General features: G+C 42.3%; 1 protein-coding gene across 4 annotated transcripts in view; it reads right to left on the minus strand.

Annotated features, from left to right (window-relative positions):
* Positions 1-27,879, minus strand: part of mical1 (microtubule associated monooxygenase, calponin and LIM domain containing 1) — a 59,346-nt gene that overhangs the window by 19,130 nt on the left and 12,337 nt on the right. For all 4 annotated transcript variants that reach the window (XR_013815499.1, XR_013815500.1, XM_079803525.1 and 1 more), the window contains 16 exons: positions 27,186-27,480; positions 26,872-27,079; positions 24,722-24,829; positions 23,394-23,489; positions 22,469-22,624; positions 22,279-22,379; positions 21,688-21,945; positions 20,528-20,643; positions 20,023-20,149; positions 19,812-19,896; positions 18,573-18,720; positions 16,592-16,788; positions 14,540-14,649; positions 14,053-14,133; positions 9,432-9,624; positions 2,686-2,756 (listed from right to left, as the gene is read on the minus strand). Coding sequence is in view for 2 of the 4 variants with exons in the window: in XM_079803525.1 (XP_079659651.1) it covers positions 2,686-2,756; positions 9,432-9,624; positions 14,053-14,133; positions 14,540-14,649; positions 16,592-16,788; positions 18,573-18,720; positions 19,812-19,896; positions 20,023-20,149; positions 20,528-20,643; positions 21,688-21,945; positions 22,279-22,379; positions 22,469-22,624; positions 23,394-23,489; positions 24,722-24,829; positions 26,872-27,079; positions 27,186-27,446 (2,316 nt within the window). In the remaining 2 variants the exon portion in view is untranslated. The remainder of the gene's footprint in view (positions 1-2,685; positions 2,757-9,431; positions 9,625-14,052; positions 14,134-14,539; positions 14,650-16,591; positions 16,789-18,572; positions 18,721-19,811; positions 19,897-20,022; positions 20,150-20,527; positions 20,644-21,687; positions 21,946-22,278; positions 22,380-22,468; positions 22,625-23,393; positions 23,490-24,721; positions 24,830-26,871; positions 27,080-27,185; positions 27,481-27,879) is intronic.

Raw genomic sequence — 27,879 nt, forward strand, 5'->3', positions numbered from 1 at the left:
CACTCATCCATCTATTAATCCATCCATCCATCCATCCATCCATTCACTCATCCATCTATTAATCCATCCATCCATCCATTCACTCACTCATCCATCTATTAATCCATCCATCCATCCATCCATCCATCCATTCAATCACTCTCATCCATCTATTAATCCATCCATCCATCCATCCATTCACTCATCCATCCATCCATTAATCCCTCCATCCATTCACTCATCCATCCATTCATCCATCCATCCATTCATTCACTCATCCATCTATTAATCCATCCATTTACTCATCCATCTATTAATCCATCCATCCATCCATCCATCCATCCATCCATCCATCCATCCATCCATCCATCAATACATCTATTAAATCCATCTATCCATCTTTCTATTAATCCTTCTATCCATCCATCCATCTATTAATCCATCCATCCATTCACTCATCCATCTATGAATCCATCCATCAATACATCTATTAAATCCATCGATTCACTCATCCATCCATCTATTAATCCATCCATCCATTCATTCACTCACTCACTCATCCATCTATTAATCCATCCATCCATCCATTCACTAATCCATCTATTAATCCATCCATCCATTCACTCATCCATCTATTAATCCATCCATCCATTCACTCATCCATCTATTAATCCATCCATCCATCCATCCATTCACTCATCCATCTATTAATCCATCCATCCATCCATCCATCCATCCATCTATTAATCCATCCATCCATCAATACATATATTAAATCCATCCATCCATCTTTCTATTAATCCATCTATCCATCCATCCACTCATCCATCTATTAATCCATCCACCCACTCATCCATCGATTAATCCATCCATCCACTCACTCATCCATCTATTAATCCATCCATCCACTCATCCATCCATCAATACATCTATTAAATCCATCCATCCATCCATCTTTCTATTAATCCTTCTATTCATCCATCCACTCATCCATCTATTAATCCATCCATCAATACATCTATTAAATCCATCCATCATCCATCCATTAAATCCATCTTTCTATTAATCCTTCTATCCATCCATCCAGTCATCCATGCATCCATCCATCCACTTATCCAACCATCCATCTATTAATCCCTCCATCTATTAATAGCAGATAAACTGCCAAAAAAGACTAAAGGCTCATTTTAATAAAAAAAAAATCTGTGTAAAGCACATTTTGTAAGAATCATTTCAAATGTATTTAGTAACCATCACATAATTTGGCAATAAACTAAATTTATTTTTTCCAAATATGTATTCCTTACAAATACTACCCGAATTGATTTGTAATTGAAACTGTTAAGGTATCAGAATCAGTCAGAGGAATGTGTTAAACCGTTTACGATTCCAATCCCAATAGTTAAACTGCGAACATGTTCAAATCTGTGTGGGGAAATCTTTCGCCCCCAAGCCAAATTCCACACAGACACACAGATTCCTAATGAAATTACTCGATTTTGACAACAACAACAAAAAAAGTTCAAACAACGTTAAATGGGACATTAATACAAGAATGCCTGTTACACGTGTTGGCTAAGCACTCTCATCTTCATTTGCGTAATACGTATTATGTTTGCTTAAAATGAGTAGTAATAAAACTGCTTTTCATCAGACTAGGTAACTGAATAGGTTGCCTATTGCAACAAAAAAAGTGAAAAGCTGAGAAAAAAAAAAAATCTTATGACCAACCACTAGGAATCCAATCCCACAAGCATTCAGAATTTCTCTACACACACACACACACACACACACACACACACACACACACACACACACACACACACACACACACACACACACACACACACACACACACACACACACACACACACACACACACACACACACACACACACACACACACACACACACACACACACACACACACACACACACACACACACACACACACACACACACACACACACACACACACACACACACACACACACACACACACACACACACACACACACACACACACACACACACACACGACAGAAATCACTCAGCGTAAAACACTATTTTACACAAGAGCAAGAGAGGAAAGGAAATGTTTTCCCTGACGCAGCAGCTGACCCACATTAGTTCTCGTCATAACAAAATGGCTGAATATATCTCAAAGTAGAAAAGACCATCAGTCTACCAAACCATTTTAACATATATAAAACTTATATTATATAAATTCATACAAATAAGAACTCAACCAAACCTGTATGTTTGCACTATGGTCATGAATGACACCTTACATCACGCGTCTTGTTTAAGAGAGGCGAATCAGTTACTTCACAACTGATTTTCATCTGACAGATAATAAAATGTGTACAAAACTATTGCAAGAGCAACTGCATGGTCACCAGCAGTGCCTAGAGTTTTGCAAGGACCTTCTTCAGAAAATGTGAAAATATAAATGTTGCAATACTATATTCCCAGGGTATTACTATAGTGTCATGTCTAAATAAATCATATATTTAATATATATTTTTGTGTATATGAACTGCAGAACAATGACTTGCTAATGGCAATTACTGCGCTACCCACACCCTCAATTCAAGTGCAATTTCGACACTAAAAATAATTATCATTCGCAGTATCCTCACACAAGAGATCCGACAGCAAATAGGAGGCAATCAAGCGTCTCATTAGCTCTGATGTGATTCATACCTGTGAGCCTCTGTGACCTTCATCACCCTCTTCATCCTCAGGCACTGAGTGCTGCTCACAGTAGAATCTCCCTGAAGACACATCAAATTCAACAAATTCAACATGCTCCGGGACAGCTGTAAATATGTAGGGCTGTAACATGGATGCACATACATTATTGAACAAGCCCCACCTTTCTTGTAAGGAAAGCAGGATCATGTAAGAATCAAGGAAGATGGGTGAAACTGAGAAGTGAAGCCTAACATTTTTGAAGGGGTGCACAGGTGGTGACTGTAATTTACATGTGTTGTAATAATCATAATCTAATAATACAGTGGTTCCACACTATACAAGTTATGAATAGCTTTAAAAGCTTATGCAATATTTTATGTAACATCGAGATGTTTCAGTCCTTATAACTAAACTAAACTGCCTTGCACATGACTTGTGAGAAAAACGTCCGGTTACGTATGTAACCCTCGTTCCCTGAGGAGGGAACGGAGACGTACGTTAGTGACTAACGAATGGGGGTTTCGCTTAGAAGCCAATCATCTTCATCGTATTCAACAGCGCCCAATGGCAGTGCCAATGCCATGGGCATGCGGAATTTGCATGCGTAACTCCGCCCCACCTCGTGGGTATATAAGGAAGTACGCTGCGAACATCGCATTATGTTACTGCTGCAGGAGCCAAGACTGAACTCCTAGCGTTCCAGGCAGCACAGCTGACGTGGCTAAGGAAACGTACGTCTCCGTTCCCTCCTCAGGGAACGAGGGTTACATACGTAACCGGACGTTCCCTTTCGTTCAGTCACTACGACGTACGTTAGTGACTAACGAATGGGGGAACCTGTAAAACAGCGCCACTCAGCTGTCAACCAGTGCCCTGCGTAAGTGTGAGATCCCGCCACTTAAGGCCCTAGGACTCCCACTTATCACAGGATTACCAAGGTACACTGGGAAGCATATCCCAGTGAGGGAATGCCAAGATGCCTACCGTAGGGAGGACTTAGAGAATACACATATGACCCGCTGAGGGTTGCATATGGAAGATCTCTAGGGTACCAGCCGAAGGTGGATTTTTAACCCTAGGGGTGGCAGGGACTTGCCAAGGGAAAGACACCTGCTCACTGAGGAGGCTTACGGTGGGAATACTCGTGTGGGGGTCGCCAGAGGGGAACCATGCACACGGAGCACCTGGCCGGACATGAGGGTCTGGGCTCGAAAGGGCAGACTGAACTGATGTCGGCGTCGACAGTGCTGGAGGAGCTCAGGGCTCTCGGGGAGCTCACCTGAGGAAAATATCGCACGTATCCAGTCATGGGAGTGGAATGGCGAGCAAGCGAAGACACCTGAGCGTGGTCCATTACCGGCCCCTCGGGGGGGCGAGTACAAAGTCGGACACTGGCTCCACTCGGAGATTGTAGAATCTGGCGAATGTGTTGGGTGTCGCCCAGCCTGCAGCTCTGCAGATGTCTGTTAGCGAGGCGCCATGCGCTAGAGCCCAAGAGGAGGCCACACTCCGGGTGGAGTGTGCCCTCACACCAAGGGGACATGGTCGACCTTGCTGCTGGTAAGCCAAAACAATGGTGTCCACCACCCAGTGAGACAACCTCTGCTTTGAGAGAGCGCTTCCCTTCCGCTCTCCACCATAACAGACAAAGAGCTGGTCTGAGGTCCTGAAACACTGCGTCATGTCTACGTAGGCGCGGAGAGCGCGTACTGGACAGAGCAATGCCAAGGCTGGGTCTGCCTCCTCCAAAGGCAGCGCTTGCAGGTTCACCACCTGATCTCGGAACGGAGTGGTAGGAACCTTGGGCACATATCCGGGCCGGGGTCTCAGGATCACGTGAGAGTTAGCCGGCCCGAACTCAAGGCACGCTTCGTCAACCGAAAATGCTTGCAGGTCCCCGACCCTCTTAAGCGAGGCCAATGCGGTCAGCAGAGCCGTCTTCATAGACAAGAACTTAATCTCGGCCGACCGCAAAGGCTCAAAGGGAGGCCTCTGCAGAGCACTTAAGACTACTGAGAGGTCCCAAGAGGGAACGAGAGGAGAGCGAGGAGGATTCAGTCTCCTCGCTCCCCTCAGGAACCTGATGACCAGGTCGTGCTGACTTACCTTTTTGTCTCCCAGGAGATCGTGGTAGGCAGATATTGCGGCCACGTACACTTTCAGGGTGGAGGGAGACAGCCTTCGCTCCACCCCCTCCTGGAGAAACGATAGCACGGACCCGATCGGGCATTTCCAGGGGTCTTCTTGGCGGGAAGAGCACCATGTGACGAAGAGGTTCCACTTCAACGCGTAGAGACGTCGCGTAGACTCAGCTCTAGCGGAAGTGATGGTAGCGACCACCGCAGGTGGAAGGCTACTCAAACCTGCCGTGTCCCGTCCAGAAGCCACACGTGGAGCTTCCAGAACGCTGGACGCGGGTGCCAAAAGGTGCCCCGTCTCTGAGTCAGAAGGTCTGGTCTCAGAGGGATAGGCCAGGGAGGGGCTGTCGCAAGGAGTAAGAGTTCTGGGAACCAGGTCTGGCCGTGCCAAAGCGGGGCGACCAAGACGACCTGCTCCTTGTCCTCCCTGATCTTGCACAGTACCCGTGCAAGAAGGCTCACTGGGGGAAACGCATACTTGCGTAGCCCGGACGGCCAGCTGTGCGCCAGTGCATCCGTGCCGAGGGTGCCCTCGGTCAGGGAATAATACAGGGAGCAATGGGAAGAGTCCTGGGAGGCAAACAGATCTACCTGTGCGTCGCCGAACCGTTCCCATATCAGCTGGATCGTCTGGGGGTGGAGTCTCCACTCTCCGGGGAGAGGCTGAAACCGTGACAGCTCGTCGGCTGCACAGTTCAGGTCTCCAGGGATGTGGACAGCACGAAGGGACCTCAGGCGCTTCTGACTCCACAAAACGAGATGGCGGGCGAGTTGAGACATACGGTGGGAGCGTAGACCGCCCTGGTGGTTGATGTACGCTACTACGGCCGTGTTGTCTGTCCTGACTAGCACATGTTGACCCTTCAGCAACGCTCGGAAGCGGTGCAGGGCGAACCGTACAGCCAGTAACTCGAGGCAATTGACATGCAGAAGGCGCTGGGGTCCTGTCCAGGAGCCCGCGGCTGCTTGTCCATTGCACATGGCACCCCAGCCCGTGGATGATGCATCTGTTGTCACAACAACATGCCTGGAAGCTCGTTCTAAGGACACTCCGGTCCGTAGAAACTTGAGGTTCGACCACGGGGTGAGTGTCTGTAAGCAGGCCCGAGTCACTGGGACCCGGAGCGTGCCAGACCGCCATGCCCATCTCGGGACTCGATCGCGTAGCCAGTGCTGAAGCGGTCTCATATGAAGCAATCCGAGCGGCGTTACCGCGGCTGCAGATGCCATATGCCCCAGGAGCCTCTGAAAATGTTTCAGTGGAACCGCACTCTGGCCCTCGACTTGTCGAAGGGCAGTCAGCAGAGACTGCGCGCGCTCGCTCGAAAGCTGCGCGCACATGGCGACCGAGTCGATATCCATACCGAGAAAAGAGATCCTCTGCGCGGGGCAAAGTTTGCTCTTCTCCCAGTTGACCCGAAGGCCCAGACGGGCTAGGTGATGGAGCCCCAGATCTCTGTGTCCGCAAACCTGCTCTCGAGAGGGACCCAGTATGAGCCAGTCGTCGAGGTAGTTCAGGATGCGGACCCCGTGCTGCCGAAGGGGCGCAAGGGCTGCCTCGGCAATCTTCGTAAAGACGCGAGGGGACAGAGATAGCCCGAATGGTAGAACTGCGTACTGATATGCCCGCCCCTCGAAAGCAAACCGTAGGAACGGTCTGTGTCGAGGCAAAATGGAGACATGGAAGTAGGCGTCCTTCAGGTCGATCGCTGCAAACCAATCGTGAGGACGAACGCATTCGAAAAGGCGTTTCGCTGTCAACATCTTGAACGGAAACCGGTGAAGGTAACGGTTCAGGATGCGCAGGTCCAGGATTGGCCGTAGCCCACCGGTCTTTTTGGGTACAATGAAGTACGGGCTGTAAAACCCGCAATTCATCTCGGCTGGAGGGACAGGTTCGATCGCACCCTTCGCCAGTAGGGTGGCAATCTCCGCTCGCATGACGGGGGCATTGGCCCCGATCATGGTGGAACGGACTCCCTGGAAGCAGGGAGGAACCCGTGCGAACTGAATCGCATAGCCGCGCCTGACGGTCCGCTCGACCCAGCGGGACAGCCCTGGAAGCTGAAGCCAGACATCCAGAAACTGCACCAGCGGGGTCATACGGTGTACAGACGTACCCGGTGTGGGCTTGCAGCGATGCAGCGTCACCGGCCCGGACATGGGAGGCTGTGGGGCGTCCCGGTGCGGGGGCACGGTTGACAGCTGCGTCCTGACAGAGGAGACCAGGGAAGGACCAGCGTTCCACTGGGGTCTGCTCTGCCAGGAGGCTGGCGACAGAGTGGGATGCGAGTGGCGGGACCCGTGGGTGGCGCACACCGTCATCACCGGACTCTGTGGGCTCAGGGATGGGAGTGTTAATTCTTTCTTTGACCAACATAGGGTGCTGCTGACCCGGGGGCCAGCAGCTGAACAAAGGATTCTCCCCCGGCCCTCCACGGGGGAAGGAGTGGTCCTGCTACCATCTCCTCGAAAGAATTTCCCATCCCTGAGCCGTCCGTCTCAGGAGCGCCGCTTGGCCTGGCGTTTAGCGGGGCGCGGGGCGGCCTGAGGGGACTTGGACGCCTTCCTACGGCTTCCTCCGCGACCCGGCCCGGGTGAAGGCTGCTGCTTGGACCGGGTGGGAGGGGCGGGAGCCTTAGGAGGGCGTCCTCGGCGTGGAGCAGACTGAGTTGACTGCGCCGGCGGCGGGGTGGAGGCAGCAGCTGGCCGCCGGGGCAGTACGTGCTTAATAGCCTCAGTCTGCTTCTGGGCGATTGAGAACTGTTGGGCGAAGTCCTCAACCGCCCCGCCGAAGAGGCCGGCCTGGGATATGGGGGCATCGAGGAACCGGGTTCGCTCGGTGTCCCGCATATCGGCCAGGTTCAGCCACAGGTGACGCTCCTGGACCACATTTGTGGACATCACTTGACCCAGGGAGCGTGCGGTCACCTTCGTCGCCCGGAGAGCGAGGTCGGTGGCGGCACGCAGCTCATTTAAGAGCCCCGGATCAACTCCACCCTCGTGCATGTCCTTGAGGATCCTGGCCTGGTAGACCTGGAGGATCGCCATGGCATGCAGCGAAGCGGCAGCCTGCCCCGCGGCTCTGTGCGATTTCGCCACCAAGGTTGATGTGAATCGACAGGCTTTGGAGGGGTGCTTAGGATCACCACGCCAGGTTGAAGCGCTCTGAGGACACAGTTGCATCGCAACAGAACGTTCAACTGGAGGGACCCCAGTGTACCCTTTAGCTGCCGCCCCATCGAGGACGGAGAAGGCGGAGGAAGTCAGTGAACGGTCACGGGAAGACAACGGGGACTTCCAGGACCGCGTGAGTTCCTCATGCAGCTCGGGAAAGAAAGGTATTGAGGGCAAGGACTGACGGGTGTCAGCGCGAGCCCCCAAAAACCAATCATCGAGCCTTGAGCGTTCGGGACAGGGTGGAGGGTTCCACTCGATCCCTAAACTCGCGGCTGCCCGAGACAACATGGCTGTCAGCTCTGGATCTGACTCGGGCAATGCTGGCACGCCCGAGGGCGGCAGCACAGCCGAGTCGTCATCTCCAGAGGACTCGAGCCCACCTTGTGATGCGGTGATCGACATCGCATCCTCCTCTGGAGCGCCAAATGAGATGCGCGGGGGGGCCGGAGCCGGCCCCGCGATCTGCATCTGAACACTCGCGGGTTGCAATGTGCAAGACGGGGGTGTGGCCCGAGGCATGAGCGTCGGGGCTTTGTTCCACACCGTAACCGTCAAGTCACCCTGACCACCAGCCGAAGTACTGGGCCTCTGGGACTCAGTAGATCGGGGTGTGGTAGAGGGGACTCTCACTTCAGTACGAAGGTCATGGAGTCTTGACCGCAACATTGCGATGGTCATGTTCCCGCAGTGAGAACATGACTCATCCGCGAACGCTGTCTGAGCATGCTGAAAGCCCAAACATATCAGACAGTGTTCGTGCCCATCAGAAGAGGAAAGCAACCGACCACACCCAGAAGTACACGGACGAGACATCCTGAAAAGGACGCGTCACGTGTAAGCTCTTTTATGAGAGGAAGCTTCGCAGAGAACGCCGAAGCGCCCAGGGACCACACACCAGCTGTCTAGCGGACCACTGCGCAGATCAGCAGGCAGGCAGTATGATGATCACTGGAACGCGCCGTAACACCAACGCCTCTGGAAAGCTGCTCGTCTCGAAAGCTGTCGATGACTCAGATCAGGCTTGTAGGAGTGAAGAGATCCTCTTGGCTCCAAAGCAGAAACATAATGCGATGTTCGCAGCGTACTTCCTTATATACCCACGAGGTGGGGCGGAGTTACGCATGCAAATTCCGCATGCCCATGGCATTGGCACTGCCATTGGGCGCTGTTGAATACGATGAAGATGATTGGCTTCTAAGCGAAACCCCCATTCGTTAGTCACTAACGTACGTCGTAGTGACTGAACGAAAGGGAACAAAATGTATATAGTGGCCACAAATGAACAAATTGTAATAATTTGTTCCCTCGTTTTGCTTAATCGTGACCACATTGTAATAATTCTTTCCCTTGGTTTAGTTATATTAAAATGAGGGAACTAATTAGTACAAAAATGTGAAATATGAAGGTTTACGTTCTATCAAGGGTCTTTGGGCTTACCCGTGTCGGAGAGGAAAGTGTATCCGCCCTGCCGCAGGGTGGAGCCGCAGTGATAACAGCTGAAACAACTGCGATGGAAGAACTTTCCCTCTGCGCTTCCTCTCTCCAGGACATACAGATGCTTCTTGCAGAAATAACAGGGCTCATTGCCACACGTCTCCGATGAGGACACAGGTGCCACAGGCGCCGCAGACTGGAGATAAGAAAAGGTTTAAGATACAACACATGTAATGAATATGGAATAATATCGTTTTTGACCCTTCATATGTACAGTTCCATATACCACAATGCAACACGATTGTGACGTCACCGCATATCGTGTTTAATTTACCCCACCACAAACAACTCAATGATATTTTAATTATTTTTAAAAACATTTAAACAACACAAACACCCCTATATACATACAGAATGCTGCATTAAATAATTTTGTGAAGCAATTCTTGTCTGCAAAGGTTCTGCCAGAAGTGGGCACTCATGCAACCTAAGCAATGGCGCACATCTGAGTGAACGAGACGAGGGTTATTATATAGTTTTGCGTTTTTAAATTTGTTTTTATTTTAATATCGTTTTCAATTTTTCTATACATTTCAGTTTAGTTTGAGTTAGTTTCATAAATTGTTTTGATAGTTTTTATTTTGTGAACACATTTCTATTTAGTTTTTATATATTTAGTTTCAGTTTTAGTAATTATAGTTTAGTAGAGTTACCAGAACGAAGACCAAAAGCAAGATTTTTCATTTCAGCAAAGTTTAACGTAGAGTTAATTAACTCTCGTGCAGACATCTTAATAATAAAAGTAAAAATTATGAAAATTCAAGAAAAACTCTTTCATATTAAAGTACGTTGTTGGGAAATGTCTCTACATGGATAATATTATTAGTGGTAAATGTTTATAAGAAACAATATCGAGTCTATACAACACGAAAGCACAACAAATATATCAATGAGAATACTCGTTTAAACAGCATACACACCGGGACATTTGACTGCACATCACATTCTTCACAATGTTGATTCTTCTTGCAATCGTAATGCGCATTTTAAATAAAAGGTTTACTGAGCGGTTTACACTGTCATATACAATAAAAGAGCCTGCACAGCGACAGGAAATAAAAACTAACCGAAAAACCTGCCTACCTTACCAGAGCATGTCACCAAAGCAAAGCGGAGCTTCACTCATGAACTGCTCACCGGTAAAATGACGTGCGCTCAAATCCCGCTCTGACATGATATTTCTCTGTACTGTAGCCTACTATACTTGTAGCCATTAAAATACTAATTTACTTTCAGTTTAAATATTATAACGTTTTTTTTTATTTCATTTACGCGGAAAAGTGAACAGGACACACATAAGATGCTTAATATGTCAGAAGACATGAGGGTCAGAAATTATTTTGAACACTTCATTAAGTTTTGTTGAAAGCCTTTCTTTAAAAATGTCCTGTTCTTCGTGATCCCATTTTTCAAACTTTAGTTAGTGTGTAATGTTGTTGTTAGAGCATAAATAATACCTGTAAAATTATAAAGCTCAAAGTTCAATGCCAAGAGATATTTTATTTAACAGAAGTTCCCTTTCAAAGCCTACAGCGAACGGCCGGTTTGGACTACATCCCTGTACTTCCTGCTTTAATGACGTCAGTAGAACAGTTTGTTGACTAACCTCCGCCCACAAGAATACGCAAAAAAGGGGGCGTGGTCTTGTTGCTCTCCCACGTGGAGAAGAGGAAGTGTTGCGTTCGTAGTGTGTTTGTCGCCATGTCGTCGAAACGCTGTCATTTTCATCCCGGAGTCAAATCCCCTTTGTTTGGCCTTCAGGGACGCTGTACTTTGAGCGCATGCATCTCCCCGTTATGGTAAGAGGCGTGACCTTTCCGGGCAACGTGCGCTAAGCTGCTGTCGAATCACAACACTGGAACCGCTGGCGCAATCAGAACTCGTTACGTATTTCTGAAGGAGGGACTTCATAGAACAGGGAAATCTATCAAGCTGTTTTTAGGACAGTGAAAACAGCGGTATACAGATAAGTCAATTGTGTGAAAAATACTGTTTTTTTTACACGCAAAACATGAACACATGTTATATTGCACACTGTAAACACAATCTTAAAATCTTAAAATCTTAAAAAAAAACAGGAAAAACGGGACCTTTAAAGAGAATTTCGTTTTGAATAATTGTATCTTAATTTTAATCAATGTTTTATCAACCAAAATTGCCCGGATTTAATAAATAATCAGCAAATAGCCTATAACAGACAATGACATGGAGGCGGCGGTGCCCCGTGAACAACGGCTTAAGGGAACAACTACTAGAAAAAAAAAACGATAGTCAGGAGCAGCCCTAACTATTTATTTCAGATAGACCTATATTTGATCCAGCATGTCACAAAGGGCATTCTGGGTTGAGCGCGCGGTGCTGAGCGGTATGAACTTTAGAAATGAAAGGAATCTTTTTTAAATTAAGCCGCGTGAACAACGGCTTAAATGAACAACTACTAGGATAAAAAATAAAAAGTAAACTTTAGCCAGGGACAGCCCTAGCTATTTATTTCAGATAGGCCTATATTTGATCCAGCATGTCACAAAGGGCATTCTGGGAAGAGCGCGCGGTGCTGAGCGGAATGAGCTTCAGAAATGAACGGATTCTTCAGAAAGGTGCTCGATCTCCACTGGAGGAAATATTACCACTCTTTCTACGCACACACCGCAACGGTCACAATATGATAATGTTTTAAAAACATAATTAAACATATAAATAATACTTTTTAATGGGCCACTTAAAATGTTTATTACCAAAAAATTACTAAATTCTAAAAATGAATAAATGTAAATTAACCCCCCACTTCCCGCGCCCCTGCTTGCTACTAGTAGTTGCTTTTGCATCCGCGTCTCTCGTCGTGCATGAAACGGCATTCTAAAAGCAGTGTGCTCAAGTTAAAAGTTTCGGTCCTTCACTGAGCACATCACAGGACAGCAGTTAATCGCCTCAACTTCACGCGCATGAAGCACCATATACAGACATTTCCCTAAACAGCCACAGGTCAGATTTTCCTCCACAGTATAGAGCTTATTAATGACAAAAACGATTATTTATTTTTGCCAATTATCATTTTATTTCAGTTAGTTTTTCAGTAACTGTTGTTAGTTTAGTTTAGTTTTTCATCTATTATGATTTTTACATTTTATTTCAGTTTACGAAAATGTTTTTTGACCAATAGTTTTAGTCTTCGTTTCAGTTTTCGTTTACGAAAATAACCTGAAAATAAGTGAAGGGCCTAATAAAAAACGAACTGGAACGCAGCAACAATACACCTGAGGCCATGGAAGTGATTCAATGATTTGGATATCCATTACATTTAAAGGGGTGATGAATTGAGAAATCAACTTTCCTTTGAGCCTTTGATATATAAAAGTTCATCGTGATATAAGAATATCCTGTAAGTTTCAGAGATGAAAACGTCCTTGTTAGTCAAAGAAAAGCTTTTATAGACACCAGGCCCAGAAAACGAGAGCTCTATGTCGACGCAGAAGCCCACCCACCGACTTGTGGAGCTAAACACTGCCGGTTCCAGCTCACGTGTGTAAGACATTGCGTTTGTTCACTTCACTGCGGAATCGATTGTAAACAAGATACAGGTCGAGACTGGATTTGCAGACATATTGAGATTAAAACCCAATGCTGTGCCTTCTATATTGGATCCGACAGGAACGGTGCAACACACTTATGAGAGTAAAACATGTTTTTATATGTGTTAGTATTGCAGTTACAGATTGTTTGATATCTATTGATTACATACCTTAGCACGCTGTCACAGGCCGGAGAAGGTGTTATTGCTTCATTCGTGATCAGACTTGGACTTGTAACGCCAGCTCGCAAAGCTGCGCGTGTGTGTGTGTGTACAGTTTGCGGTTATATTCACTGATAATCGGGCGAAATTATACAGAAATAACATTCCAATCAATCGCGGGCGGATGAGAGAGGAATCCTTGTGTTTGTTTGAAAAAGACATTTTGCGAGCCCTGGCTGTGGGCTGGGCGATTCATTCCGGTTGCCGTTTGCCACACGCTGTCACTGACAGGGGGAGCAGAAGCTCATTAAATATGCAAATCTTATCCAATCCTAGCCGTGGGCGTTTACTTCCAAGTCTTCAGTGCGGCACGCCCATCAAAACCGACTGTTTTTCAGAGAGCCTCAAAACTAAGGCAGAAAATAGCCTATTAGTTATTCATTATGATGTTTTTGAATGTAAAAACCACGCAAACGTCATAAGTTGACCTCAGACAACAGTATAACATTTTTTATAAATAAATGAATATAAAAAGTTCACTACGGTGGGCACTTTTGCCCACATTTTTCTGAGACATTTTTTGTACACTTCCTCTGGTATTTTTGTCCAAAGTCCTGATTAATTTCTGATCCTGACCTGAATATTTTTTTAATTTAAAAGGCTGATATGTAATCAAGCCAGCCATATTGTATCTACAGGTCTATCTATCATCTGTTGCATTTACTGCCATAAACCACAGAAATAATATCTTTTTTTTAACTCCAAGCAGGTGTTTAACGCGTCACAATAACACTGTTGCACCATTTAATTGAAGAACTAGATTTCAACACTTACTTTTTCCTCTTTCACATCCGCCTCCTCCTCTTTCTCCTTCATCTTTTGCTTTCTTGGTCCTTTCTCCGATGCCAGTCGGTCCTGAGAGACACGGGTCACATGATCTCATTTACAGCTCGGGTTACGTAATGGGGCGACAGCAGTTTGACAAAAATAAACAATGATTTCACCATTATCTTGCACTGCAAACAGACAGCAAGCAAACACTAGCATCCCTTTTTTCTTGTCCTTTTTATTATTCGCTTTTGCTCGTTTAACTTCCTCATTGTGGCGGCACCTTGGGATTATTTGGCTTTGGCAACAGCTGTGTGCAATGGGGGCGTTTAGTGTTTTCCTCAATGTTGTGGTTTGTCACGACAGAGATTGCACATGACTTCATGCTCTATTTAACCCAATACACCAAAGATGACCTTTGACAGGCACCACTGCTACATTGTAAACAAAATGGGGGTTTGTTTTACATGATAACATGCAGGTGTTTGCATACCCTGTGTCTTTGGAGGGAGTTGCGCTTGAGCGTGTTGAGGAAGGAGACGGCCGAGCGGGCTCTGGACAGCGAGAGGGTCTTTTTGTTGGGCAAGAGGCTGTTGCAGCTCTCTGAGGAAGACAAGAATAATGGAAATAGTGAGATGCATTTAAATGGAAATAGATGTGGAGAAATTAGTCTCCCAGAAATGTTTCCACATTTATATTTGAAGACTGGTTCACATGTTTGCTCACGCAGTGCTAAAAGTAAAGTACAAGAGCATAAATTAAAATAAGTTTAAAAGAAAATAATATACAATTATGTAAATTAGATGCAAAAAAAACACTAAAAATTAATAAATAAAAACCATTTTAATCTGTCCTATAACATGATCAGTAACACTTTACAATAAGGTTTCATTAGTCAACTACTTTAGTTAACATTAACTAAATGCATCTACAGCATTTATTAATCTAAATTAATGTTTATTTCAACATTTATACGTTTTTATACACACTGTATTTTCTTAACATTAGTAACTGCGCTGTGAACTAACATGAACAACTGTATTTTTATTAACTAACATTAATAAAGATGAATAAATACTGTAACAAATGATTAGTTCATGTTAGTCAATTCATTAAATAATGTTAACTAATGAAACCTTGTAAAGTGTTACCACCACATGATCTATTATTTAAGCTTTTCATATTGCAGCAAAACCTTGAAAGCATTGTACTTTAAATGTAGTTCAACTCATAAAATCTAAAATAAAAAATAAAATAAATACAAATACAATTAAAATGTAAAATAAAATTTATAAAAAAATAATAAAGATAAAATGTACTGAAAACACTGTAATTAATTAATTGTGTGCGAGTGTGTGTGTGTGTGTGTGTGTGTGCGTGTGTGTGTGTGCGTGCGTACCTGCGTACGGTAGTTTAAAAACTACACACACGAGTGAACAAGAAAAGCATCATTTATAATCTCTTAAATGCAATCTATTATTTCATAATCCAGAGCAACCTAACATTAACCATGCCTTTTAGATGCAATTCGCCAAATCATTTCAGCAATACATAAAAACGGCAGCAAACTAAAATAAAAAAAGAACCATTACATCAATAAAAAACTAAACGGATTAAAATATCCTCCTACCCTTTAAACTGGAACAAATAGGAGTCGTCACATTCAATATGCGCTTTGCAGTGGCGTGTTAGAGATGAGCTGTATTGGATCCCACCCCCTTCCCCAGAATACACACATCCAGAGCCTGCGTGAGTGACAGCTCAACCTGGAGCACATCTGTGTGAGATCCCCTCCCAAACACAGCATCCAACAACTAAACGCTGAATCCAGCTCCCTAAAGCCCCCTAACGGCTGGGATTCCTCTTCTGCAGATGCTGTTTTATCATAACTCTCATAGAGCAGTTTGTGTCGAGGCTGGAATCAGATCCACTCCCACCGAATTGCCCGTAAGCAGCTGATATCTCCCCAGCTCAATGCATTTGCTGCTGCAGCCGCTGCTGTCAGACTACAGACTACAGCAGAATACTGCCCATTCACAGCGGTGCATGCTGGGAAGGGGTCTTAAAGAGACAGTAGCACTGCTATTATAAAAGAGTTTGCCTCTCTAGATACAGATCATGTATTGAAACCTGTTATGATCAGTGGTTTAGCCTCTATGGTTGACGCACGTTCATCATTTGAGAGTTAGCTGATTGAAATCAGCGGATAAACGACGCCAATAATGTTCAAGAAAGGGGAGATGACAGACTTGCGAGCCAGCCAGCAAAACAGCGTCTTTATGTTTTATGCTATGCGTGTTACGCTATGTTAAATATTTCCCTGGTTGGTATATAATTTGATTTTGTTTATACGCTGTTTATGTTACGTTACCTTTCCTTTTTAAATGATTTCACTAGAAGGGAGAGCGTAACAAAACCAAGCTGAAAATGTACATGTACAAGCATCGTACATGAAGGCAACAAATTGTTTTATTACATATTTCAGGACAACCATTAAAAGTGGCTTTCATAGTTATGAATGCCTCCAAAGACGGGCCATCATTACCTGCTGGTGTATCTTTCTCTGTGAGAGCGTTGCGTATCTGTGTGAGGTAGACCACCATTGAGAGCTGGTCGATTTTACCGCAAGCGGTCATATCACCGGCACGCATGATGGGATCGATGCCAAACTCTTTCTCCATGATGTCAAAGGCCAGCTTATTGTTCGCAGTGATATTGTATTCATCTAGACGAGACACGTCACTGAAAGAGAGGACAGCATGCATATCATTTGAATGCATCTATTGTATGTGTAATTACATCTATTTATACACTACTGTTCAAACTGGTTTGTGGTTGGTAAGATTATTTAACGTTTTTGAAAGAAGTCTCTAATGCTCAACAAGGCAATTTAAAATAACTTTTCTATATGTTAAAATATTTACATAAAGTGTAATTTTCAGCATCACTCCAGTCTTCACATGATCCTTCAGAAATCATTCTAATATGATGATTTGCTCCTCAAGAAATGTTTCTTATCATCAGTGTGTTAAACATATGTGCTGCTTCATGTATTTGTGGAAACTGTGATATCTATAAAATGCAAAAATATATAAAATGCTAAATTAAAACAATATTTATAACCATCCAGTGGGCCTTTTATTGATTAAATTATGTGCGTAATGACGACATCCCTAAAAATTTTTATTGTGGCATAAGTTTTGTTGTATCGCTATAAAATCTGCCCTCGAGTCGCTTCCCTCGAGTCGCTTCCATCCATAATTTCGGGTATATCACAAATTATATTGTATCGTCCCAAATATTTGTAAAATGCAGAGAGTAGCCTAATGAGACAATTGAAATTTGCCGCTTACGGTTTTCATGAATAATAGGCCTATTAATAAATTATGAAATAAGATCACAGCGGCCGCTTGTCTGAAAGAAATGCATTTATGTGATGAAGCCCATGGGCAGCTCATTTGTCCTGTATGCTAAATTTTAGAAAGAAAGAAAAAAGATTATAGAGATTATATTTGTCATATAACAAATCTCTAAACATAATCCATTTGACGTGGCAGAGAACGCAATAGGGCCTCTTCAAATCATTAAAAGCAAAAAAAAAAGTTATTCATTCTGGTTTCAGAGTTTAATAAGATCAAATCACAGCAAAAAAAAAAAGGCCTATTTTTAACTTTTTTGTTTTTTTAAATAAAATCTATAGCTGACGTCTTAAATCTAAAATTTGTTTAGAGCTTTTATGGATTCAACCCTCTTTATTTGTTATAATTTGTTTGAGATAAAATTATTTTACATATTATAGTTATACCTATTTATAAAATTTGTGATTTTCATTTGTCAAGTAGCCAGATCCTGCCCAAGAAATCAGATTTTATGGCATTCATTTTTATTGAGACAGATACAGACATAATGTTGTCTATTTTACTTTTCTTTTTGTCGGTATTGGACACTCCAACACCTTCCTTCCATTGGCAACACGTCTTATTCTTACCAATAGTAATAAAATAATTTATTATACAATTTAATAGTATGAATATAATAGATACAGAGAAACTGTGCCTTATCGGGAGGAACACCACAAATGTGGACACTAATTTTGTCATAATACACCACATTTATTTGCGTAAAAGCCCCATTTACTGACAAAAAGCGTTTCCAAACTGTTTTTAGCGACATTTGAAGTATCGATATAGAATTTATACACTAAAGTTAAACGGAAAAAGATTGACGACATTTGCAAAAATTATCGATAATTGGCATTTCCATCAGCAAAATCAGTAAAGATTTTGATGCACTAAACCTTTTTTGCCAAAAAATCCTTGGATGGAAACCTGGCTACTGATAACTGTCACTTTTGACTATCAATTTAATGCATCCCTGCTGAAAAAAAAGTAAACATTTATTTAAAAAAATATATAAATTCTTACTGCACCCAAACTGTTGAACGGTAGTGTATCTAGCAACAGTTTATCACAACAAAAATGGGCTCTGCACGTTTAATTGGTTTTTTGATGGTCTGGTGGTCTTACAGGAGTTCAGGTCTGAAGTTGTGGATGAGAGCGCAGAGAGCCAGGCCGGACCTCCAGGACTCGCTCAGATCTTTCACCTTCACATGCTCGTAGCCCACAGTGTTCTTCTGACACCAGGACAGCAGTTCCTCCAGACGTCTGATAGAGTCTAAACACACACATTTAGTTCATTGCTTCACTGTAAGGTTTGTGCTTCTGTGCATTTTCATCCTGACATAGATCAGTAGACCCATTGGCATCTAACAATAACAGTCTATTTAATGGGTTATGAAAGCCTAAAACAAATATTTGTCATGTTAACAGATGCACGTTAATATGTAAACATATGCATATATAAACAGAAGCATATTATTGAAAACAATGATATCCCATTTTATTTTGAATTGTTAAAGGAGTTTTTTGTTGTTGCTTTTTTTCAACATAAGCCGCGTTTCCACCGCAGGAACTTTCCCCAGGAACCAGGAACTTTGGGGTAGTGTTTCGACCGCAGGAACCAGGGTCTAAATGAAGTTACGGGTAAACATTTCCCCCTCCAAACGGCCCTGCTCACGAGGTAGAACTTTTTCAAAGTTCGGGAACTTTCGGGGGTGGGACTTGGGCTCTGAACATGCTGATCGGTTGAGCTCACGCAGCATTTTATTTCAACCGGCATTTTTAAAAGTCTTGCGAGGTTCGTTCTGCGTTCAGTAAATATCAGTCTTGCTCTTTTTGTCCGATGGCGCGCGTTCATCTCAGCCATCTCAAAGTCAATGTCCGTAACAGCTGATAATAACATGCGTTGTCTTATTTTAAATCTAGCTTTACGAGCTTTCAGAATACGCTTTAGTATCAGTGCTCGTCTCTTTTCCGCCGTTTTGTTAATTACATATTTAGTAAACCAATACATAACTAGCAAAAGCAGCGCTGCTTGCATCTCCTCCATACTTGTTATTGTTGCAGACAGTATCGCACAAAAATTATTATTGTCCGTCGCTGACTGGGAGGAGCAGCCGCGCGCAGTCCCACATCTCTGGACTAATTTGCCTAATCTTCACGGTACTTTAGACCGCAGTGGAAACGCAGACAGTAGCAGGTCTGGGGGAAAAAAAGTTCCTGTAAAAAAAAGTTCCTGGTACAAATTGTTCCGTGTAATTTCGGTGAAAACGGGGCTTTATACTCAATTAAAACTGTGTGTGTGTTTGTGTATATAAGTTCATGTTATAAGTATATACGTTAAAGTAACTGTCGTATGGCATTTACCTTTCTTAGGTTTACTTTTTATGATGGGCTTCTTCTGTTTGTTGGGTTTACTCTCATCATCCTCTACTACATACAGACGCTTGACCTTTAAATTGAACACAAACAGACTTAAGTAAAACTCTCTGATGATAAAAACCCTTTCATTAATTACTAATCATTGCTAGGTACTTCAAGCAGCTTTTGCATTTGCGTATAGGAGTGTTTGTTTGACCTGTCTGGGTTGGATAGAGGACAGGTTGAGGTTTGGGTAACGCGTGGATGGATCGATGCTGTAGGCATTGTGGTTCTTGCTGGTGTTGTCTGGAGTCGTCTGAGAGAGTAATTGATACACGCTCTCCCTGTAGAAGACATGCACAGAATAATGCACTACTGCACTGTTTGAATCATTTATGCATACAAACTGTACACTACCGTTCAAAGTTATGGGATGGTAAGAACTTTATTTTTTTAACAGAAGTCTCTTCTACTCACCCAGGCTGCTTTTATTTGATCAAAAAATACAGTAAAACAGCAATTTTGTTAAATATTATTACAATTTAAAATAACTTATTTCTGACATGGCAAAGCTGTTTTCAGCATCATTACTCCTGTCTTCAGTGTCACATGATCCTTTTATCATGAACCATGACATTTTTTGATGAATACAAAGTTTAAAAAAGCATTTATTTGAAATAGTAATCTTTGGTAACATTATAAATGGTGCAAAAACTCTGTACCTCTCCGCCAGCACCTCCAGGGGTGGCATACCTTTTCCCCAACTCCTGACCATCCACGCCGTGTCAAACGCAGCCAGGAAACCACGAGCAATGCCAGTGCCAAGAGGCCAAAATGGCTGCAATAAAATAATATAAATATAAACATTTATCAACTCACACATCAGTCATGGTAAACAGAAGCATATTGAACCTCATTGGTTCTTGCTGAAGCTCAAACGTGCTGCATTACACAAGAATGAACCTCATTGGTTCTTGGGGAAGCTCAAACGTGCTGCATAACATGAGAATGAACCTCATTGGTTCTTGGGGAAGCTCAAACGTGCTGCATAACATGAGAATGAACCTCATTGGTTCTTGGGGAAGCTCAAACGTGCTGCATAACACGAGAATGAACCTCATTGGTTCTTTGGGAAGCTGGGGCCATTTTCCTGGTTGCATTCGCTCCACCAGTAGGGACTCTGAAGTGACGTAAGCCACACTTGTTTATTTTGGACATTTATTTTGACAGCGCTGAGAACGCCAGAGCCTGAGCAGTGAGCACATAAGCTCCCATTCTCTATCAGTTCATGATCTGTTTAACAAACCTGTCTAATAAGTTATTAGATAAAACTGTTATACAAAGAAAGTAGACAGTATATGAAAAAGTATTCGCCTTTGTCATGCGGTTGCTGTCCAGTGTCACTGGCTGAAATACATACATAATGTTTCTCTTGGTGCCCTCAAAGTTGTGTTGGATTTTCTCCTTAGCATAAAGGTTGAGGTTCATCTATCACTGTTTTCCATGTTTGTTAGGTCATGGAGTATATATAGGGTCTAATCTGCGTGTGTACACGGCTTTTTGAAAAATGGCGATTGCTGGAGTTCAGCGTACACTTACGTCACTGGTAGTTCCTATTGTGCTGGGTTAGACCCTACTCTGAATTAGGAGCTAACTTAGTTCCCAATATTTAGCTGAGAAAGCCTCTAATGTGTACCTTGAATGCAATGCAAGTCGCTTTGGATAAAAGCATCTGCCAAATGCATAAATGTAAATGTAAAATTAAAATGCTGATTTCTGCAGATCCCACTGTGTCAACAATTTATCTTAAAACTTTGTAACGATCAATAAAAGTCATAATGTTGTCATAAATAATAAATGTCACACTATGCTAATAACACACCTCTACCAGAGAGTCTCCCACCAATCCGATGAGCAGTTTCTTCCCTTTCCTCTCCTTCACCAAAGACGCGTTCTCTGCCCTGTGCATGGAGGTGAAGTCAAACATGGCCACGTCAGGGCGGCCCGCGTGGTTCTTCGCAAACTCCATGTCAGGCAACATGTGATCTGTGGAGAAGTCGGCAGCATCGTATGCGTACTCCTGCAGGGCCTCCTGGTTGATGTTTGCAGGCGCGAGCAGCTGCTCGGCATCAGAGAAGTCCTGAGAACGAGAACGTTTTTTGACAAGGAGGTTTTAATGTTAGTCTTTCATGATTTCATTTGTACTCCATTTGCACTACAATATACAGGTTGCATTTCTATCAGAACACAAATAGCAACTGTCGGCAGCTATTCCTGTAAGAATACAGTGACGAGAGAGGACAAGAATAGCTGGACAACAGTGTGATGATTGATAAATGTGTTTGGAAGTGTAGTCAGCTGGAAACGAGTTGAAACGCCTGAAGCATCACCATACACTTCTGCTGATAAAATCATGGCCTCTTTTCAACTGTTTCCAGGCTCTGCTTAGCTTTTCTATGAGTGTGTCTCATACCTGCTTTATAACTCCTTTTTTTATCAAGCTCGCCTTTTTTGCAGTCATCACAAAATAGTGAGTATCATCTTTGTAGTAGACAATGTTCTCTAGATCAACGCCTGAAAAACACAACAAACCACAGGACAGATGAAGGGCTGTGTGGTCCTCAATAGATAGTTAAATATGACAAATAAATATGTGTTTGTACCGATCTCAGAATGAAGTGCTTGAAAGAATTTCTGGTTGTATATTCGGGCCACGCCGCTGATTTCCTGCACCTGAGCCTCTTGTTTAGTATGGCGGTTTACGAAGTTTGCAGTGATACCGATGGCCAACTTTCCCCTGAGCTCCTTTATCTTAAAACCTGAAGACACACACACAGACAAAAAAAAATATTTACATTTATTGAATATAATAATATAATAAAATAAACTATTCCAAGTATTTAGTACAAAGGGACTTGGATAATGAGGGTTTTCAAAACAAAACAAAAATTAAATACATTTTGTATTAATTAAATTAAATTAAATATTCCAAGTATTTAGTACAAATAATTGTTTGACTTTATTTACAAAAAAAATAAATAAATAATAATAATTAGGGCTGTCAAAAGATTAATCGCGATTAATCGCATCCAAAATAAAAGTTTGTGTTTACATAATATATGTGTGTGTACTCTGTTAATTATTATTTATATATAAATACACACACAAGCATGTATATATTTAAGAAAAAAAATTGTATTTTTTATATATAAAACATTTATATTTATATATATTATAGATTATATAAATGTATATACAGTATATCCATGCAAATATTTATTAAATATAAACATGAATGAGTGTGTATTTATATATAAATAATAATTAACAGAGTACACACATATATTATGTAAACATAAACTTTTATTTTGGATGCGATTAATCGCGATTAATCTTTTGACAGCCCTAAAAAATAATATATTCCCAGTATTTAGTACAAAGAGACTTGAATATGCAGAGCTTTTACAACAAAATTAAATATGTTTTAAATATATATAAAATATTTAATTTAATATTCAAATTAAATTCCAATGGAAAGGGAAAGTGGATTTTCTGGAATCCACTCACCCGTGTAAATGTTTTATTTACCATCAGGCACATATCTTCCCCCTCCAGCTGAAATAAAAACATCAAACTGAAAAGCTGCAGCTGTGTGGGACTTAGGAGACACCTCTGGCCTCCATCCTGAGAGAAATAAAGAGAGAAAGAGACATGAGGCTAAAAGTTAAAGGACAAACTAGGGCTGGGCGATATGGCTGAAAACTGTATCACGATATAAGTGTTTCATATCGGACGATATCGATAATTATTGATATTTTTATGACCTATTTAAAATAAGGACCAGGAGAAAAATATTTTACATTTAAACATTTTTATTTTAAACGTAACCTTCCTCTGATTATAATCCCCTCAGTTATAAAGGCAGAAATGGCAACACAACCATGGAAAACACTCAAATAATTTAAATATAAACACAAGTCTAAATGAACACTTAACAATTATCTCTTAACATTAAGGCGCAGTGCCTCCGTTATTTCTTTGTAACTGTTACGTTTAGATGCTTTGTCATAAGGCACTTTTGAGGGGACAGCCATTTGTAGTGGTGTCCAAAACGATAGTGGACGTTATTGAGTGCACTCATTCTATCCCACTTTGCACCGCAATAACAAGTGTACAGCTGATGTACACACAACTACTGTCCGAATTCGCTCACTTTAATCCTCTAATACAGTTCACCTGAAGGAGTTAAGTATGGAATAGTGATTGAGGGTTTAGGGGGCAATTTCGGATTCAACCAAAGTCAAGAATAGCAGAACGGCGAGCGCGTTGAGTATAAACACGTCCCCAAACGAACGAGGCGAGCGCTGCGGAGCCAGACGAAAGTATAAACAAGGCTGGTAAAACTAGTTTGTGATATTACCAGTCTTGGTGGGGACGACAGTCTTGCAGACGACATTGGTCTGACAACGGTCAGACTTATAAAATCCAAAAAACTGCCATACTGGCGAGCTGACTTGTTTTCCTGTTTTATCAACAATTTCCTCGCTCGCTGCGGCTCTCATTTTCCACTTATCCCTCCACGCCGGTTCTGTTTACTGAAGAATTAATCCAACACGAGACAATATGACAATATAACAAAATAGATAGTTACATGATTGGCTGTTAGCAAGTCACTCCCTACGTCGCTTGGTTACCAGAGAGCGAGTGCCTTTGATCATGCAACCAAACTTGATGAAGAAAAAAAAATATTATCGAACGTTTTATCGAAAGCATTTTTTATTGATATCGATTACGTGTCTATCGCGATACATATCGATATCGTTTTATCGCCCAGCCCTAGGACAAACATTATTTTTATAACTACATGACTGCAGAACTTTCAACTCCCTGGGACAACAACTAGAGCTGGTTTGTACCTGTGGATCCTGATGGTTCAAGCAGACCTTCAAAGGTCACGCCTGTGTGCACCTCCACCCCCAAAATCAGGGCCAGCTTCAGCAGAATCAACTGCAGCTGACGGATACCTATAGAGAAACACAGACCTCATTACTACCATGAATAAAAGTGAATACATGTGCATTTTCAGTGATAAGACAAGAACCTATTCAGCAAGGATGCATAAAATTGATCAAAAGTGACAGTAAAGACATTTGTAATGCTACACTAAATTTTTTAAAGGAAAACGCCGACTTTTTGGGACTTTAGCTTATTCACCGTATCACCGACAGTTAGATAAGTCCATACATGCCATTCTCATCTCCGTGCGAGCCATAACTCTGTCTGACTCACACACCGCTAGCCTAGCTTAGCACAAAGACTGGAGGTAAACGACTCCAGCTAGCCTACTGCTCAATAAGTGACAAAATAACGCCAACATTTTCGGTGTATAGTTACATCGTGTACTAAGACAGACGGAAAATGAAAAGTTGTGATTTTCTAGACCAATATGGCAGATTCAGGCGCTGTGTAATATCATTATGCCGCTGCAGTCATGGTACGGCACAAAGTTCCTTGATCATTACGCAGGAATGAGAGTATAGTTCCTAGCCATATCGGTCTAGAAAATCGAGACTTTTCATTTTCCGTCGGTCTTAGTACACGATGTAACTATACACATCACAACACGTAAATAGGACAATGTTGGCGTTATTTTGTCACTTATTGAGCAGTAGGCTAGCTGGAGCCATTTACCTCCAGTCTTTGTGCTAAGCTAGGCTAGCAGTGTGTGCGTCAGACAGAGTTATGGCATGCACGGAGATGAGAATGACGTGTATGGACTTATCTAACTCTGGGTTAGGGTTAGATGAGCATGTGATCAAGCTCACACACACACAGATGAATAAATTTGTTATTGCTTGTTATTGCAGTTCAGTTCATTGCATTTTGATGTTCATGTTGTGTATTTTTTACTCAATATGTAATATAACTGTTAATTTCTGTCAATTTTTGTTCTGTTACAGTTAGTAACTGAAGTGTAGATTAAATTTGTAGAATTATAAGAAAATCAGATGTTTGAAATAAATGATAAACTTTAAAGACTCCAACTTTTCTCTTGTTCAAGTTAGATTCTAATCATAATGTAACCACTGAAAAAAAGAATTTTACAGTACAAAAAAAATGCTAAACTTTGACTAAATTAATTAATTTTAATTGTTATAAATGTGATTTCATAACATTTAGATATGAATACAACTGAAAAATACTTGTGAAAAGATGTCTTTCAGTCAGTCAAATAGCACATAGCAAATAGTGGAGCTCTGCAGCCATTTATTGGGAAAAGTCTTTTTTCTATTTTAAAACTGTATTTTCCAAAAGATGGGCAAAAACCTTACACTAAACCATGTCAAATTATCCATGTTATCCCCACGAAAAAAAGTTAGAAATGTGGGTCTTTTATTAAGTGAATTTTACATAAACTGATTTTGTGTGAAATCCATTAAAAAAATCTTATTTTAATTTATTTATATAAATGTAAAAATTATTATAAATACTCCAAAAACTGCACAGATGTTGAGTAAAACATTAATAAACAGAGTATTATTACATTTGTAAAATGGGGTACATTTGTAAAAACCCCATTTTGTTGCCTGGAGTCTGTGGAGACCCCAAAGGTAATTCCCAAACAAAGGCCGGAGAAGGGTTAAATAAATGTTTTCTATTTATCAAAGAATCCAAAAATGTATCACAATTTCCACAAAAATATTAAGCAGCACAAGCGTTTTCAACATTGACAATAATAAGAAATGTTTCTTAAGCAGCAAATCATCATATTAGAATGATTCCTGCAGGATCATGTGACATGTGATCATTCAGCTTTGCATCACAGGAATGAATTACTTTAGAGTTATTTAAAATTCTAATAATATTTAACAATATCACTGTTTTGTACCATATTTTTGATCAAACAAATGCAGGCTTGGTGAGCATAAGACACTTCTTTCTTACATAAAAATAATCGTACAGACTTCAAACGTTCATACATTGCTTTATGGAAGTAATTATGGAAGTGGTGATGAAAACAAAAAGCTATTCAACAAAATAGATATTCTGGTATATAGATTCTCACTTATGTGATGAATGGAGCCGCTGCAGAATTTTCCATAGAACTTCTTTGCACCGAGGTTAAGGAGGTCTTTAATGGTGTAGGACCACAGATGCAGGACGTTATTTCTGCTGAAAGAGGTTCTTTTTTCCAGCACAACTACCTGAGCCCCCAGTAGGGCCAACTCGATCGCTGTCCTGAAACCACAGGGACCCGCACCCAAAACTAAACACTGACACACACACAGAGAGAAAGAGTGCATGTTTGGGTTTCTTTTCCCAGCGTTAAACCACTTCATAGATGTAAATATCTCACATTATTCAGGTAATCTATGGTACCTTGTTTTGCTGACATGCCTTGCCCTGTTCATAGTCCGGATGGGCGCCTCTCTTGTCGATCTTCTGCCAGAGCTCTTTGGCCTTCCAGTAGTTGAGTTTGTCCTTTAGTCTGCTGTAGAAGCACTTGGAGTCCCTGGGGTCGACCTCCAGGTGGCGACAGAGCTCAGTGAAGTTCTGCTGTGTCTCTTTACACGTCTGTGCCTGGACAAAGCGGTCGAACAGAGTGTGGCTGGGATTGACAGAGTCTGGCTGGTTGGACATTGTGATGGGAGAGGCCTGGAGCCTGCTAGATGACCTGCAGAGACAAGAGTGTTTAGAGAGGGATTTCAAACAGAAAGAGTGACAAAAGTCAACAATTCATGGGCTGACTAAAAGAGTGTCTAAACAAACTCTGAACATTAATTTTGGTGCGTAAATCTCATCTAGCACCATTAATGCTACAAGCTGCATGAAAGATATCTCAAATCAGGCAGCTCGTGTATTATTACTTTTTTTAATATGCCCCTATTATGCTATTTTAAAGTTGCCTAATTTTGTTTTGGAGTCTACAACAGTTCAAAGTCAAAAATCACTTTCATTTTCTCATAATATACATTGCAGCATCAACTCTTTTCTCTCAGTGTCTGAAACGCTTCAGTAAAGGATTCAGTCTCTCCAGAGCCATAGAGAGAGAGAGTCGCGACAACGGAAGTTC

The sequence above is a fragment of the Gobio gobio genome (genome assembly GCF_949357685.1).
Source record: "Gobio gobio genome assembly, chromosome: 21".
In the NCBI taxonomy this organism is placed as follows: Eukaryota; Metazoa; Chordata; class Actinopteri; order Cypriniformes; family Gobionidae; genus Gobio; species Gobio gobio.